This window comes from Peromyscus maniculatus, chromosome 8, assembly GCF_049852395.1.
Source record: "Peromyscus maniculatus bairdii isolate BWxNUB_F1_BW_parent chromosome 8, HU_Pman_BW_mat_3.1, whole genome shotgun sequence".
NCBI classification, from domain to species: domain Eukaryota; kingdom Metazoa; phylum Chordata; class Mammalia; order Rodentia; family Cricetidae; genus Peromyscus; species Peromyscus maniculatus.
In genome coordinates, this window is record NC_134859.1 from 65,382,511 (window position 1) to 65,398,079 (window position 15,569).

Sequence of the window (15,569 nt, forward strand, 5' to 3'; positions counted from 1 at the left end):
ATAATTGAATACGTAGAGCACTTTCAAGCATGGACTTGGCACTGCTGTAAGTGGCTGAGCTGCTCTTTCCTGGGTTTCAAGCATGCCTGCAGTGTTAGTCCCTTGCATGCCTCAGTGTGCCTGGTGAAAGTGTGTGCACCCTCTCTAAGGAGTGCTGCATGTGTGCAGGCAGAGTGCGTCTGCGTCCGGAGTCATTTGTGTTTACAAAGCTCCTATACTGACTCAGTTTTAAAAACTATGTATTAGCAGCCGTTCAGTGCAATAGCTTGTAAACAAACTCAAATAATGTGGAAGTGTCTTTTTGTTTATTTGTTTTTTGAGACAAGGTCTCATCATGTACTGTTAGGAGGCCTGAAACTCACTATATAGACCAGGCTGACATTATACTCACAGAGATCCACCTGCTTCTGCCTTCTAAGTACTGGAAGTAAAGGACTAAGCCACCACACTGGTCTTCCAACATGACTTTCAGGTTATACTTTAGTTATCCTCATCCTTAGAGATTGCTTGGTAAATTGTTTCTTATTAGATTCCACCCTCCACCCAGGCTTGAGGCTACAAATAGTGACTCTAAAATACTTTTAATTGTAAAGAACTATTTAAAACAGTTAATATGCAAATTTATGTAATCAAGTATTTAATAGAGTTTAACTGGGAATGTTTAGTAGGAAAATGTATATCTTCATGTCATATGAATTCTTTCTGAGAGTATGGAGTTCAGATCTTCGACTTATTTGTGTATATATGTTTTTAAACATACGTTGTTTTTAAACAGTTCAGTATGCCTCCTAAGCTCTCCTTTTCTTAATCCAGTTGACAGTTTTTTAAATTATTGTGTTCCCTTAAAAGATAAAAGTTTCATTATTTTTTCTGGTTTAATGTAGAATTAGAAATGATGCTTAGAGTTTTATTTTGCTTTTGTGAGATGTCCCCATTTGCAATTTATAATTACTGGGTTTAGATCTAAGACATTCCAATTTCTTTTGGAAATTTTTAAAGTCTATTCACTGTTTGAATTTTGTTGCAGTGTAAGTTTTTAGCAGTTTCTAAATTGGTATTTGTACTGTTACTTTTTAAAAATGATGTGCACTAAGAAATAAACTATAGTTTTAAGATCTATGTTATATACTTTATCTGTATAAGCTTGCTTATCCATCCATCCATCCATCCATCCATCCATCCATCCATCCATCCATCCATCCATCTATCTATCTATCTATCAATCATTTTTTTGAGATAAGGTTTCTCTGTGTACCCCTGGCTGTCCTGGAACTCACTCTGTAGATCAGGCTGGCCTTGAACTCATAAACATCCACCTGCCTCTGCTTCCGGAGTGCTGAGATTAAAGATGTGTGTCACTCCTGGTGGGCTCCTGTATAGGCTTTTTAAAGGTTAAATTAGATGTGCAGTTGGGAAAATAAGAAATATACATGGACATGAACGTACTACATCTGGGATATTAGTTTATTGCAGATTTTTCCTTGTAACAGTTTATTGTAGTTTGCTTATTAATACTTCATATATTGAAGTTAATCTCTGCCAAGAGGTTGTTAAAAAGTAATTTCCAGGGTATTTGAAAATAATTTAAATAACCTGTTAGGAATGTATAATCCACTTATATGAGTATAAATACTTTTAAATAAAGTATTATTAAGGGGAAATGTCTATTTAAATTGACTAGTTTCAGAATGGACACACTTAGTAACTGATCAAAATGCTAAACTTTTGGTTTTTTTTACTAACTCAATTGATGTATAATTTTTAGTGCCTCTTTTATTTGAAAGTGTTTCCTTTATTTTGAAATAAATGGATTAATTACTTATGAAAAAGGAAAATTATAAAATTAATAATTCTTAAGCCTGTTAGTTAATATATAGTATATACTTATTACCATGGTACACTTTTACAGTTTTCAAAAATGCTTACATAGTAAGCTGGTTGTGGTGGCTTACGCTTATAGTTCTAGCACTTAAGAGACTGAGGTAGGAGAACAAATAGTTCTAGACTACTTTGGACGACATACTGAATTCCAGCAAGATCCTGTGTCAAAAACAACCAGATGAAAATAACAACCAAAACTGAAAACAGCACCCACTCCCAATAATTTGTGTAGGTTATTAAAAAGGATGCCTGTCTGTTTAGTGTATCAGTTTCTGGCAGGATTTTATGTAGTGTGTAGGAAGAAGTAGGAACTCACTTGGTGCACTTTAAAAAAAAAAATCATTCAGCATTTTTGTTACTTTGAGGTTCTTGAAAAAACAGAAATCCAGTTGCATTGATTGACTTGGGCAAGTCAGTGCCCCAAAGTTGAGAAATCTGTTCTATGACTGTGCTCATTAGTGTGGTCAAGTTTTTAAAATCTGCAGATGGGCCTTTGAGCATGTCTATGAAGGATTGTCCAGGTTGTGTTGACTCAGGTGGGAAGGACTGTGTGACCCCAACCTAGGCAGTGGAGTAGAGAAAGAAGTTGGATTCTAAATGCACGTGTTCAACGTTGCTCTGTTTCTGTTTATGGATTGTGGGTTTCATGTGAGCAGCTCTCTTAGGCTCCTGCTTCAGTGACTTCCTTGCCACTAAAACTTGAAACTGTGGGCTCAATAAACTCTTCCGCCCTTAAGTTGCTTTTGTCAGAGTATTTAATTACAACAGCATGAAAAGAAATGGAGACGGTAAACTTTATAAGTTTGTCGGAAGGACTTAGCTAAGTTAAATATCTGAGAGACAAACTTAACCATAAATCTTATTTATATTTTTTAATTAATTAATGAATTTTTAATGTGTACAGTTGTCTGTGCATCACATACATGTCTGGTGCCTGCAGAGGCCAGAAGAGGGTGTTAGATTCCCTGGGACTGGAGGTACAGACAGTTGTGCGCTACCTTGTGAGTGCTGAGAATCGAATGGGGGTTTTCTGTAGGAGCAGCAAGTGTCTTAACTATTGAACTTGTCTGTAGTCAGAAGTTTTTCTGTGTCCCCCCCTCTCCCAGTCCCGCAGCCACTGGGACCCAAGTAAAATATACAGAGGTTTATATTATTTACAAACTGTATAATCTATGGTAGGTCTCTTGCTAGCTAGCTCTTATTATTTTTTTTTGTTTTTGTTTTTGTTTTTCGAGACAGGGTTTCTCTATAGCTTTGGAGCCTGTCCTGGACTAGCTGTGTAGACCAGGCTGGCCTCGAACTCACAGAGATCTGCTTGGCTCTGCCTCCCAAGTGCTGGGATTACAGGCGTGTGTCACCACCGCCCGGCTAGCTCTTATATCTTAAATTAACCCATTTCTGTTAATCTATGTTTTGCCACGTGTTCCATGGCTTATCCATCTGCTGGCATGTTGTTCCTTGGGTAGCAGGCTGGTGTCTCCTCTTAGACTCTGCCTTTCTCTTTCCTCTCTCTCTCCTTGGATTTCCTGTCTGCCTCTAAGCGGCCTTGCCATAGGCCAAAGCAGCTCATTTATTAACCAATGGGAACAATATATATTCACAGGGTACATACAGAAAGACATCCCCCAGCACTTCTCTGACCCCTATTTTCTTTCTTTTTTGAGATGAAGCTTTGCTGTGTTGCCCAGTCTACCCTTGAGCATCCTCCTGCCTCAGCCTCCCGTGGGTCAGGACTAACAGTGTATACCACTATGCCTGCCTTAGTTTTGTTTCTAGGTTTCTTGTAAATAGAGATTGAGACTCAAAATACTGTGAGGTATGAATGAGAACTTAAATGTTAAGACAAGCTTGATTTTGAATAAAAAATAATGAGTAGGATGTGTGAAGTTGTTAAATTACCTGTATTTACTATGCAAATATGTTATTATTCTGTCAGATTTTTAACCAGTATTAGCAATTGAAAATTCATATTTTAAGCATATTGTTTTCATATATAATCTATATAAGTGGTAAAAGTTTGATCATTTTTCTATAAACTGATAATAAACATTAGTGAATTTTCACCATTATTATGTTTTGAAGCATTTAAAATTGAAATATATTATTTAAAGTAAAGGTCATTGAGGATACATTTTAATTGAAACAGGCTTCATAAACTAGGAGGTAGGCTAAACAGAAATAGGAAAATATCTATATAAAATAATAATTTTAAGAATCTTTAGCTTCGTCTGAGGATGTAGGGGAGTGGTAGACCACTTGCTTAATGTACAAAAGCTCCGAAGGCCTGACTTTAATCTCTGGGATTGTAAAAATAAAAGTGCTTAGGTAGGATCGGCTGTCTTTGTTTATGGTGACCATTTAGTCTTCCATGTACTGTGCCATCTGCTTATCAACTTAAAGATTATTGGGTTACTAATGGCTTTATTTCATTTACTAATTTCATGTTGTTGATTATTGTTGTTTGTAAGCATTTAACTAATGGTTTCATAGTCTTTCAACATTATGTTGAACTACTAATCTAATGGAAAGCTATGATATAAAAAATATATAATATGTGCATGTGTTTCTGAAATGTGATAAACATTTTTAAAAAAAGACAAAGATTGGCTAAAGAATTTTCCAAATATTTTGGTTTTAAATTCAATATGACATTATTGAGAAAGGATAGCCTCATTTGCACATGCTCATTATTATATTTTAAAATATAGTATGTCTGGTTAATGTTTGACCTAAAGACATCATTTGAAGACTTTGAAAATCATATTGTGTGTTTGCATGGTCTTAGAAAGTTTCTCACAAAGATTAAAAGCTAGAATTACAGTGGTAAAAGTATACAAGTCATGTGATTTTGTACTCTATGTTCTCTTGTTTTTCTCTAGTCTGCATTGGATTGGTGGCCCAAGATTGATGCTGTCTATTGTCACTCAGTTGAACTTCGAAGTATGTTTGGTGAAACACTTCATAAAGCAGTGCAGGGCTGTGGAGCGCACCCAGCAATACGGATGGCACCAGTAAGAAACCCTGGGTTTTGAGTTCACCTGTCCACTGCGTCTTCAGGGTCTTCATCTCATTGCTGCGGACTTGCGTTTAGAGGGTCGGCTGGCTCTTTCCTTCCATGAATGTTCTGTGTGGTGTAATACAGTGCCACTGCTGGTGATTAACAGGATCTGTTTTTCACTGTGTTTGTTAAGTGAGCTGAATTTTCTTTAAGAAAAATTTCCAGAAAATGCTAATAATATCCTAGTGAATGTCACCTTTCTTCTGTTTTCACTTGAACTTTTTCTTACTCAGATGTTTTGATTTGTTTCTTACTTTCAAGGATGAGCAATGCAACCAGACCCGTGGGTTAGAGTGAATGTCCTGATGCTGAATAGTACACAGAAAATTAGAAACAGACTGAAACAATTTCTACTCAAAGATATATACATTTTAGTAAATACGATCATTCAGTAAAATTTGAGCAAAAATTGATAGGCACTTTGACATTGATGTTTATTTAAGCTTAACAAAGGCATACTTTGAAATTGTGTTCCAAGAGATGGGTTACTACGGAAAGCTCATGGGAAGTGAGTAGTTTTCGCAGCTAGTCAGGGTTGTATTTCTGTATTGTGATTTCTGTCTGTGTGTAGGAAGAGTATTTACATGGCAACTCTTCATTGATTGGTGGTGCTTTGTCTTCTGCTTATTTTCTGTTCTTATTGGCTGCTGTCGCTCACATGGCCAGATGCCACCCAGTCACTGCTTTGCATGGCAGTGGGCTTCTGTGGCTGTAAGTAAGTATATATGACCCCTTGGAACTACCTCAGAAAAGTCTGTTCTTTCTTTGACTTTTCTGTGTATAGTTACCTTGTAGTCATATCATGTCATTTCAAAAGAAAATATAGTATGTCTTCACCTGTTGGTTTTATCTAATAAACTATCCATCTCACACTTGTAATTTAAACAGCTTCCTCCCTGGCATGCTTCTCTTTCCAAGTTCCTATCATCAGTATACAGAATACACAAAATACTTGGTTTTATACGGTTAGGTTCGTTCCTATCCAGTTGTAGCAGCAGTTTTTGAGGATTTAAAAAACATAGCAGCTGTTCAAATGAAGACGTTTTCTATTCAAGCAGCTTTGGCATTATTGATCCTAAAAGCAATAGCTGAAAGGACAGGTCATGGTTTGTTCGTTTATTTGTTTTCCTTCAGTGATAGAGATCAGTCTTAGGTCCCCCATGAATGCCAGACATATACTATACTATATCTCCTGCCCAGTGGTATTTTATTAAATAAAATTTCATATGCAAGCTTACTTTAGTTGACTTTTTGTGATGGCAAGGACACAGTATCTTTTTAATTAAAAAATTTGTTACAGGTGTATATGTTACCATTAACATATATAATGGCTATGTAAATCTTACTTAACTAGACATTATTTTCTTTAAGCTTTAGTAATTCTTTTGACTCATCCCCACCTTTGTTTTTGCATTAGGAGAGCATGCTAACAGTCAAAACTGGGGCCTCTACTATGCACACCTGGACCACTGAGCGGTAACTCCAACACCAGATTACTGTGTGTTGGGATATAGCTCAGTGGTTAAGTGCTTACCTAATATGCATTGGCCGTTAGGATCAATTTTCAACATTGCAAAGGAAGACTTTGTATTTATTACCTAAGTTTATTATACATCTTATGCTGGTAAGAGATATAATGGAATTGGTGAAAGTTTCATATTTGCTTCCTGTTTTATAGCTTGCTAATACCTCTGCCATTTAATTTTTTTTGAAGATTTGTTTATTTATTATGTACACAAAAGAGGGTGCCAGATCTCACTACAGATGGTTGTGAGCCACCATGTGGGTGCTGGGAATTGAACTCAGGCCCTCTGGAAGAATAGTCGGTGCTCTTAACCTCTGAGCCATCTCTCCAGGCCCGCCATTTAATTTTTATGCATAACTGCTGACACAAAATGAACCTCATTCTTTTGAACAGTCACAGATTTGCTTGATGGTCTGATATATTTTACATTTAGAAGTTTCTTAGATTTGGTTGTTAGTTGACCCTATGAGCCCTACGGTATACTATGATCACTGTTTCCTTAAATCTGTAACTAGAGAGAATGGCTTGTGGTTCAAGAACATCAATGATAGGAATTTTGTTTTATGTCTATTCTTATTGTTATTTTTGGAAGTAGCAATATACATTTAATTTTCAGAATTACTTTTAAACTTCTTTTTTTTTTTGAGATACAGGCCATGGAGCTTTGGCTGACCTTGAACTCACTGTCTTCCTGCTTCCACCTTCCCAGTGTTTTCTAAGAGTCATTTTTGTTATTTTTAATTACATGAGTGTATGTGTGGGTAGGTGCACATGAGTGTAGGTGCCCATGGAGGCCAGAGGCATAAAATCCCCCCCCCCCAAGCTGGAGTTGCAGGTGATTGTGAGCCACCTGAGCGGAGTGCCAGGGACTGAACTTGATCTCCTGGTAAAGCTCCTAACCACTGAGCCATCTCTCTAGCTCTTTCCAGTGTTTTAACGCTTTGTATATTCCTATATATAGAATTTTGATTTTGTTTTTGTCTTTTTTTGTTGTTTTGTTTTTGTCTTTTTTTTTTCCTTTTTTTCGAGACAGGGTTTCCCTGTGTAGCTTTGTGCCTTTCCTGGAACTCACTTGGTAGCCCAGGCTGGCCTCGAACTCACAGAGATCCGCCTGCCTCTGCCTCCCGAGTGCTGGGATTAAAGGCGTGCACCACCACTGCCTGGCCTAGAATTTTGAATGTGTGTGTGTGATGGCTGTAGGAAAAATTTCTGGTTATTTGTTTGTTTTGTTTTTTGAGGAAGGGTTTCTCTGTGTAACAGCCCTGTCTGTCCTGGAACTTGATTTGTAGACCAGGCTGGCTTTGAACTCACAGAGATCTGTTTGCCTCTGCCTCCCAAGTGCTGGAATTAAAGGCATGTATCACCACTGCCCAGCCCTGGTTAATATTTTTAATCAGAGAAAGTGGAAAATCACTCTGACTTACTTATATAGAGTAAGGAAATTTTAGAGTTTGTGAATCCTTAAGGTAAGCAGCATTTCTCTCTGCTTATGTATGAATAGGTGACAGATGTGCCTGCTGCTAATGCTAGGATCATGGGCTATTTCTTATTTGCATTGCTTCAAATGATTTGGAGACTTAGGAATCTGCGCCTTCACTTTGCTGCAGAAGTAGCAATCTAGAAGTTTTGTGTAGCTGGGCATAATGGAACATACCTTATTCCTAGCTCTTGGGTGGCATAGGCAAGCAAATCTCCATGAATTCGAGGCCAGCCAGGACTACATAGTAAGATCTTGTTTCAAAAAACAGTTCTGTGTATCAAAATGTAAACTAATATGTGTTTCAAAGCCTGACAACTGCCTACAATTTTGGAGGTAAGTTAATTGGTACAAAGCAGTAGTTACTTAGGGGCTGGAGAGATGGCTCAGCAGTTAGGAGCACTTGTTGCTCTTAGAGAAGACCTAACTATGGTTCCCAGCTCCCATAAGGTGGCTCATGAAGATTCTTCTCTCTAGTTCCAGGGGATCTGGCACCTCTTCTGAACCTTGCCAGCACCAGCATGTGCGTGGTGCACATGCATACACACACAAGCAGGCAAAACACACATGTACACATTTTTTTAAAGCCAAAAAACTAATTACTTCGATTTTGTTTTTCTTCACCAAGATAAAAATAGGTTGTTAGTTTTTGATTCTGCTATAGAGCAGCCCTGAAGCTGTTTTGAATAAACTTAACCAGTTTCCTAAGAGTTTTTATTATATATAGCTTGCATTGGGTGGGATTTTATTGTTTCAACTCTTTGAAAATGTTTTGTTTGATTTGTTTCGATAACTAAGCAAACTAAGGCCAAATATTTTTAAGGAATTACAGTGTCACATGAATGTTCGAGCAGAGTTCGTTCTGAGGGTTTTTTTTGATACCCAGCCTCGTCTCTGCTCTGCTCCTTGGTTGTTCTACCTCAGTAGCAGGTTAGCTTGGTGGATAATGAAGCTTGTGTGTGTGAATGAATCAGTGGATGAACTTCTTACTTGACTGAACTAAAAATTTCTCTATCTGGGTTATTTCTCTCCCACAAAACCAGTTTAAAATTTTAGATTCAGATGACCGTTTAAAGATTTGTCTTCATAATGTTTGTCTGGGTACCATGCTTCTAAGGACTGTTTTAAAGGTTGCTTTTTTTTTTTTTTTTTTTTTTTTTGGTTTTTCCAGATAGGGTTTGTCTGTGTAGCTTTGCGCCTCTCCTGGAACTCACTTGGTAGCCCAGGCTGGCCTCGAACTCACAGAGATCCACCTGGCTCTGCCTCCCAAGTGCTGGGATTAAAGGCGTGCGCTGCCGCCACCACCGCCCGGCGCCTAAAGGTTGCTTTTGATATGGGAACTCACTGGTTTCATGAGTACTGTTCCCATGTTTACTTCTTTTTTGTTTTTTGTACTTTAGTAGTATTTTTAAATTTTTGAAATATTTGTGTCATCAGTAATTTATATTTTAAAACTAGAAATATACTTTAATAAAATTCAAAGGTGAAGTTTTTTACTTTTGTTATAGGTGGGATTTTGGCATAGATGTTTCTTACCATGCCTGTAAGTCAGTTTCATAGTCTTAAGTTAGCAGGTGGTTTCAGTTCCTAATTGACTGCCTGAACCTCTGCCTTAGGGGTTTCTTCCCTGGCATAGTGGACTGTCTTTTTCACCCAAGAGCATGTATCAGGTTAGATCCTAAAATGAAGGGTTGTTTTTTTTCTTGTTTTTTACATTTCTACTAAAGAAACAAGTTTGTTTGTTTTTGTTTTTGTTTTTTTGTTAAGCAGCAAATTATTCTGGACATTATAAAACCCACTAATGGCTAGTCAATTAAAATAAGTATTTGAAATTCCTCAAGTTTTAGCTTTCCTACTAGTCAGTCATACCATAGAACAAAATCTACATGTTAGTACCTGACATTCAACTAAAAATTACTTACTTACAAAATGATTACTAAATCAGAGAAAATTTTTCTGTCGACTGATTGTCCTCAGTCGTGTGGTTCCTGTGCAGTGGTGATATCACATCAATTACATCATAGTGAATTTGTTCAGTGAAGGTTTCACCTTGATTCAGGCTAGAGAGACAGACAGACAGACACACTCAGACATATCTATGGTTTAACAAGAACAAACACTACACAGAACTTACTAAATACATCTGGTAGACATTTGCCTTGGTGCTGGAGAGTTTGAGTATTTTATTCCTTTTTTTTTTTTTTTTTTCAAGACAGGGTTTCTCTGTGTAGCTTTGCGCCTTTCCTGGAACTTGCTTTGGAGACCAGGCTGGCCTCGAACTCACAGAGATCCGCCTGCCTCTGCCTCCCGAGTGCTGGGATTAAAGGCGTGCGCCACCACCGCACTTGAAAATTGAGAACTGTGTATGTTGTGGGATGTCTCATCTCTAATTGTTAATTGAAAGAAAACTGTCTGCAGAGATGTTTGTCATGGCTAAGTAAAGGCTGCATAATCTGCTGTCCCTGTATCTATCTATATGTGCTCACTGCCAGCTCCCAGGCCCTGTATCTATATGTGCTCACTGCCAGCACCCAGACCCTGTATCTATATGTGCTCACTGCAGTCACCCAGGCCCTGTATCTATATGTGCTCACTGCAGTCATCGAGGCCCTGTATCTATCTATATGTGCTCACTGCAGTCATCTAGGCCCTGTATCTATCTATATGTGCTCACTGCAGTCATCCAGGCCCTGTATCTATATGTGCTCACTGCAGTCACCCAGGCCCTGTATCTGTATGTTCTCGCTGTAGTCACCCAGGCCCCGTATCTATATGTGCTCACTGCCAGCACCCAGCCCCTGTATCTATATGTGTTCACTGCTACAAATTATTTTATTTTATTTTTAAAATTTCTTACTTTTATGTGCATTGGTATTTTGTCTGCAGGTATATCTGTGTGATAATGTCAGATCTTGGAGTTACAGACAGTTGTGAGCTGCCATGTGGGTGCTGGGATTTGAACTCTTGTCCTCTGGAAGAGCAGTCAGTGCTCTTAACTGCTTAGCCAACTCTCCAGCCCCTGGATTTTTTTTTTTTTTTTTTTTTTTGCTGACATCCAGTATTAATTATTTAATTGACCATAGTATCTCTGTAACTGAACCACATTGTCACTGAAGAGTTCTGTTTTACGAATAGTCTTAGGCAAAAAGTCAAATGCATGCATTCTATAACTTGAAAGAGGAAATGCCATCAAAACAAAAAAGCAAATTCATAACCAAGCTATAAATACAGAGGTTGCCTACAGAGAATGTTTCATGAGTTCTAAAGAGTGTACTTTTACTTCTGTCTGAAAGTAGATGTTTATCTCCCTTTGTGCAGTATCCTGGGATTCAAAGTAGCCTTTCATTTCTTTTACTACAGACAAGAAGTGATGCATCTTACAAATGATAATGTTGCACAGTTTATAGGATATTTGTGTGTGTATATGTGTGCGTGTGCGTGTATGATAAGTGCTTGCTAATTTGAGTTCCCCATTATGTATAATATGTATGTAAGATATAGACCCAATATTTTTCCTTACATTTTCATATTTTGAAAGTCAGTTTTTTAACCCAGGAGCCAACTTGATATTATGCCTTTAGTCCTTTAGATTTTCATTAAAGCTTACTAGATTATTATATAAGAATAATGTAAATGCTATAAAATCATTTTTTCAAATGCAATGATAAATTTATGCTTATTAGCCTACGTCTACTAATAGCCATTTGGTGGTATGAAATGTGTCTGTTTTCAAAGCTTTTTAAATAATTTCTTCTATAAAATATAGCTGTTACTCTGAATCTGATTCTCACTAAGATGCTGTCATGTTTTTGTTTTGTTACTAGAGTCTTACATTTAAAGAAAAGGTAACAAGCCTTAAATTTAAAGAAAAGCCTACAGATCTGGAGACAAGGAGCTATAAGTGCCTTCTTTTGTCCATGGTGAAACTAATTCATGCAGATCCAAAGCTTTTGCTTTGTGTAAGTATTTTTAATGAAATGCTTTGAAATTATTCCACTAATTTAGTTGAATTAAAAGGACAAAATCCTTTCTAATCATAAGTAACAACCTCTAAGACATTGCCAAGAAAACTCATTTCCAGAGAATTGTAATAGAATTAGACCACCTTTCCTAACCTTCCCCTTCCTTATCGTTGAATGACTTTAGTGGCATCATTGTCCTTGGTCTGTTTTAGATCATGCATTATGATCAGGTGTACTCCTGGGGTCAAGTGGAACAAGCAACTATAAAAGCAGTGTGCTCTGCATCTACACCACTCATGGTTTTTTCTATTACTGAGCAAATTAGCATTTATAGCTAGTTCCCTGTTTTCCGTCACCAGCCTCTATCACTGTATTAGAAGAGAAAGTAAAATGAGAGTGGTTATTCAGTTATTGCCGTAACTCTGCTTTTTATTGCCTCAGATGATACTAGATTCCTGAGAACATCACTTTGGTACACAGAGGAATACAATGTCAATACTGTCACCAAGTGATAGTTACAGGAAAGGATTAAATGTATGGGCTCTGAAGAAAGACTAGTTAGTAGCAGGTGGTTTACTTTAACCTTTGCCCCTTAGGTTTTTCACCTGAAATAGTAGGTAATAATAGCTTCTACTGCAGAGAGATCCTTCAGGAGAGTGAACTAGCATGTATAGAGCTTTGAGGAACAATTCCTGGCATATAATAAGTGATAAGGTTGGTTGCTGCTACTATTAATAAGAGACATTTATGTTCTTCCTAATGTTCAAATAAAACTATCTGAATTGTTAATAGGATGATATGTTTAACATTTCTCAGGATCCCTAATCCTTGGAGAACACTGTCAAGTAACATTTCTAATTGGTGTACTCAGTGCCATGCTTTTCAAATGCTTTGGTGTTTTACACTTTTGCTGCTATGCTTTTCAAATAACTAAAATACAGGCATTCATAACTAAATGCCTATGGTTTCAAGAATAATATGAACTCCCATGTTTGTGTGTGTGCATACGCTTTTTGAAACAGTCTTGCTGTGTATCCTGTGTTGACCTTGAACTCAACATCCCTGCTGGTAATACAGGACTATATCATCATGCCTCCACTCCAGAATTTTAAAAATATTTACACATGAGAAATTTTTCTGGTAATGACATAATAGAGACAGAGAGGCTGAAGTTCCCAAAGGATCAACCCCAAAAGAAAATCTATGAGCTTTTTGAGCTTTTTTAAAAGCCTACCAAAATTTTGAGATTGTAGTAGAAGGGTTACATCATTGACTTGGAAAAATTACATACAATTTGTCAGTGGACTCTGAAATAATAACACTTCTTTTCTTGGTTTCTCTGGTGTGTGGCATGAGTTATGGCATCTCACTATGAATGTCACAGAATACTGGGGTTACTTTGTTTACATGGCTGTAATTTATGTTCAACAATAAACCAAACTCACCAGTGTTTTTCATGTTAAGAAGTTTATTGTTTGAAGAACAAGAGTTGAATTGTTTGAGGCAAAGAAGTTTAAGTAAAATTTGCTATTTTCCAAGAATTATGGAAATCCTTTTTGTTTTCCTTGATGATGTTGGGGATTGAACCAGAGTCTAGTAGTCTTGTCATGCCTGCAGATGCTCTACCACTGGTCTGACCCTCCTTGCCCTTTGTGGGGCTTTTGTTTTGTTTGGTTGAGTTGGCTGGGTGGGTGGGGTTTTGTTTGATTGGCAATTTGTCACTATATTTGACAGCATCCTAGCTCCATGGAAATTGCTTCCTTTGCTGCCATCTAGTGGTTAAGTAACTTTCCCCAGTAACCATAGGAAAAAGAATATTTACAGATAAATTCTAAACCTTCATTAATAAGAGAAATATAAACATGGTCTCAATCATGGTATTTTTAAAGTAATACAATTCTGTCTTCTCTTTTTACCATCTTTGTCCTGATTTGTGTTACTCCATGTTTTCCACCTTTCTCATTAACTGCCATCGTTTCTTACATCTCTATCTCTACTCTAAGTTATAGTGTCCACTTTATGGAGACCTCACTGACTGGGCCACATTCTCAGCCTCTGAATCTCCTGGCAGAGGGTATTTTGATAGTTCTTACCTCATTTGCAGTTTGGTATTTATTTAGTAATTTAATTAATGCTTGTTTTCCTCATGAGACTATTGGGAGACAGGAGACATCTCTTCCTTTCTTCCTTCCTTCCTTCCTTCCTTCCTTCCTTCCTTCCTTCCTTCCTTCCTTTCGCTTTCTTGCTTTCTTCTCCTTCTTCTTCCTCTTCTTCTTTCTCCTCCTTCTCCTCTTTTTTGTCTTTTTCAGGCAATGTCTCTTTTATTATGCAACTCTCTCTGTACTGGAACTTGATGTGTAAGCCAGGCTGGCCTCAAACTCACAAAGATACACCTGCCTCCTGAGTGCTGGGACTAAATTCATGTGCCACCATGCCCGGCAGCATCTGTTCTTGTTTGTTTTTGCTCTTTTGGGGGGCCCACCACTCAGCCCCCAAATAAATCACACAAGAAGGCTTATTCTTAATTATGAATACCAGCCTTAGCTTAACTTATTTATAGCCAGCTTTCCTTAACTTAAATTATCTCGTTCATCTTTTGCCTCTGGGCTTTTATCTTTCCTATTCCTGTCTACCTTTCTTTGTCTCTTACTCTGTGGCTTGCTCTGTAGCTGGGTGCCTGGCCCCTGGAGTCCTCCTCCTTCTCTGGCTACTTCTTGATCTCTCTTCAGATTTCTCCTTCTATCTAGTCTCTCTGCCTGCCAGCCCTGCCTTTCTCCTGCCTTGCCATTGGCCGTTCAGTTCTTTATTAGACCATCAGATGCCTTAGACAGGCACAGTAACACAGCTTCACAGAGTTAAACAAATGCAATATAAACAAAAGTAACACACCTTAAAATAACATTCCCCAACAGGCATCTTTCTTTTTTATTGCTATGTCTTTGCTGTTCAACAAATTCTATAGAGTTATAAATGAATAGTGAACATCAGAAAATGGACAGGCTTTTGTAATTACAGTTATACTAGGTGAGAATATATGTTAGATATTATAACGAAGAATATGTAATCAACAAATAAAATACAGATATAAGTTCAGTTGGTTTCACTTAAATGAATCATATGTTCTTTTTCTCTTTGTTTTTCCAAATAAGGTCTCCCTGTGCAGCCCAGGCTGCTCCTGAACTCAGGAGCCGCATGACTTGGCCTGCTAATTGCTGGGACTACAAGTGTACACTCTCATGACATCAAACCATATATTATTTAAGTGTAAATAGAGTTTTACAATTATCAGAAACAGTTTGTTGAATAGGTAAACTTCATATTTAGGAAGAGTAGTAATTTCTTAGTACATGATGGCATTTTTCCACAGTGACTGGAGTATTGCTTTGTTTAGATGTGGATTCAAGTTTTTCTTTAACATGGCTATGTAGATTGTATTGTTTAAGACAGGGTTACATGTATCTCAGGCTGGCCTCTGATTCATTATGTAGTCAAAGGTGACCTTGAATTTTTGATCCTCTTACTTCTGTCTCCCAAGTGCTGGAATATAGCCCAGAGCTTTCTGTGTGCTAAGCAAACATTCTACCAACTGAGCTACATCCCCAGCCCAGCTGTATGCACTGAACAGGACTTAACCCTTGGATTCCTGATGTGTGCAGTTTTCTCTTT

General features: G+C 37.5%; 1 protein-coding gene across 4 annotated transcripts in view; it reads left to right on the forward strand.

Annotated features, from left to right (window-relative positions):
• The window catches only part of Nf1 (neurofibromin 1), a 254,271-nt gene that overhangs the window by 80,046 nt on the left and 158,656 nt on the right, over positions 1-15,569 (forward strand). For all 4 annotated transcript variants that reach the window (XM_076577606.1, XM_076577604.1, XM_076577605.1 and 1 more), the window contains exons 12-13: positions 4,761-4,892; positions 11,766-11,900. In XM_076577606.1, the coding sequence (XP_076433721.1) occupies positions 4,761-4,892; positions 11,766-11,900 (267 nt within the window). The remainder of the gene's footprint in view (positions 1-4,760; positions 4,893-11,765; positions 11,901-15,569) is intronic.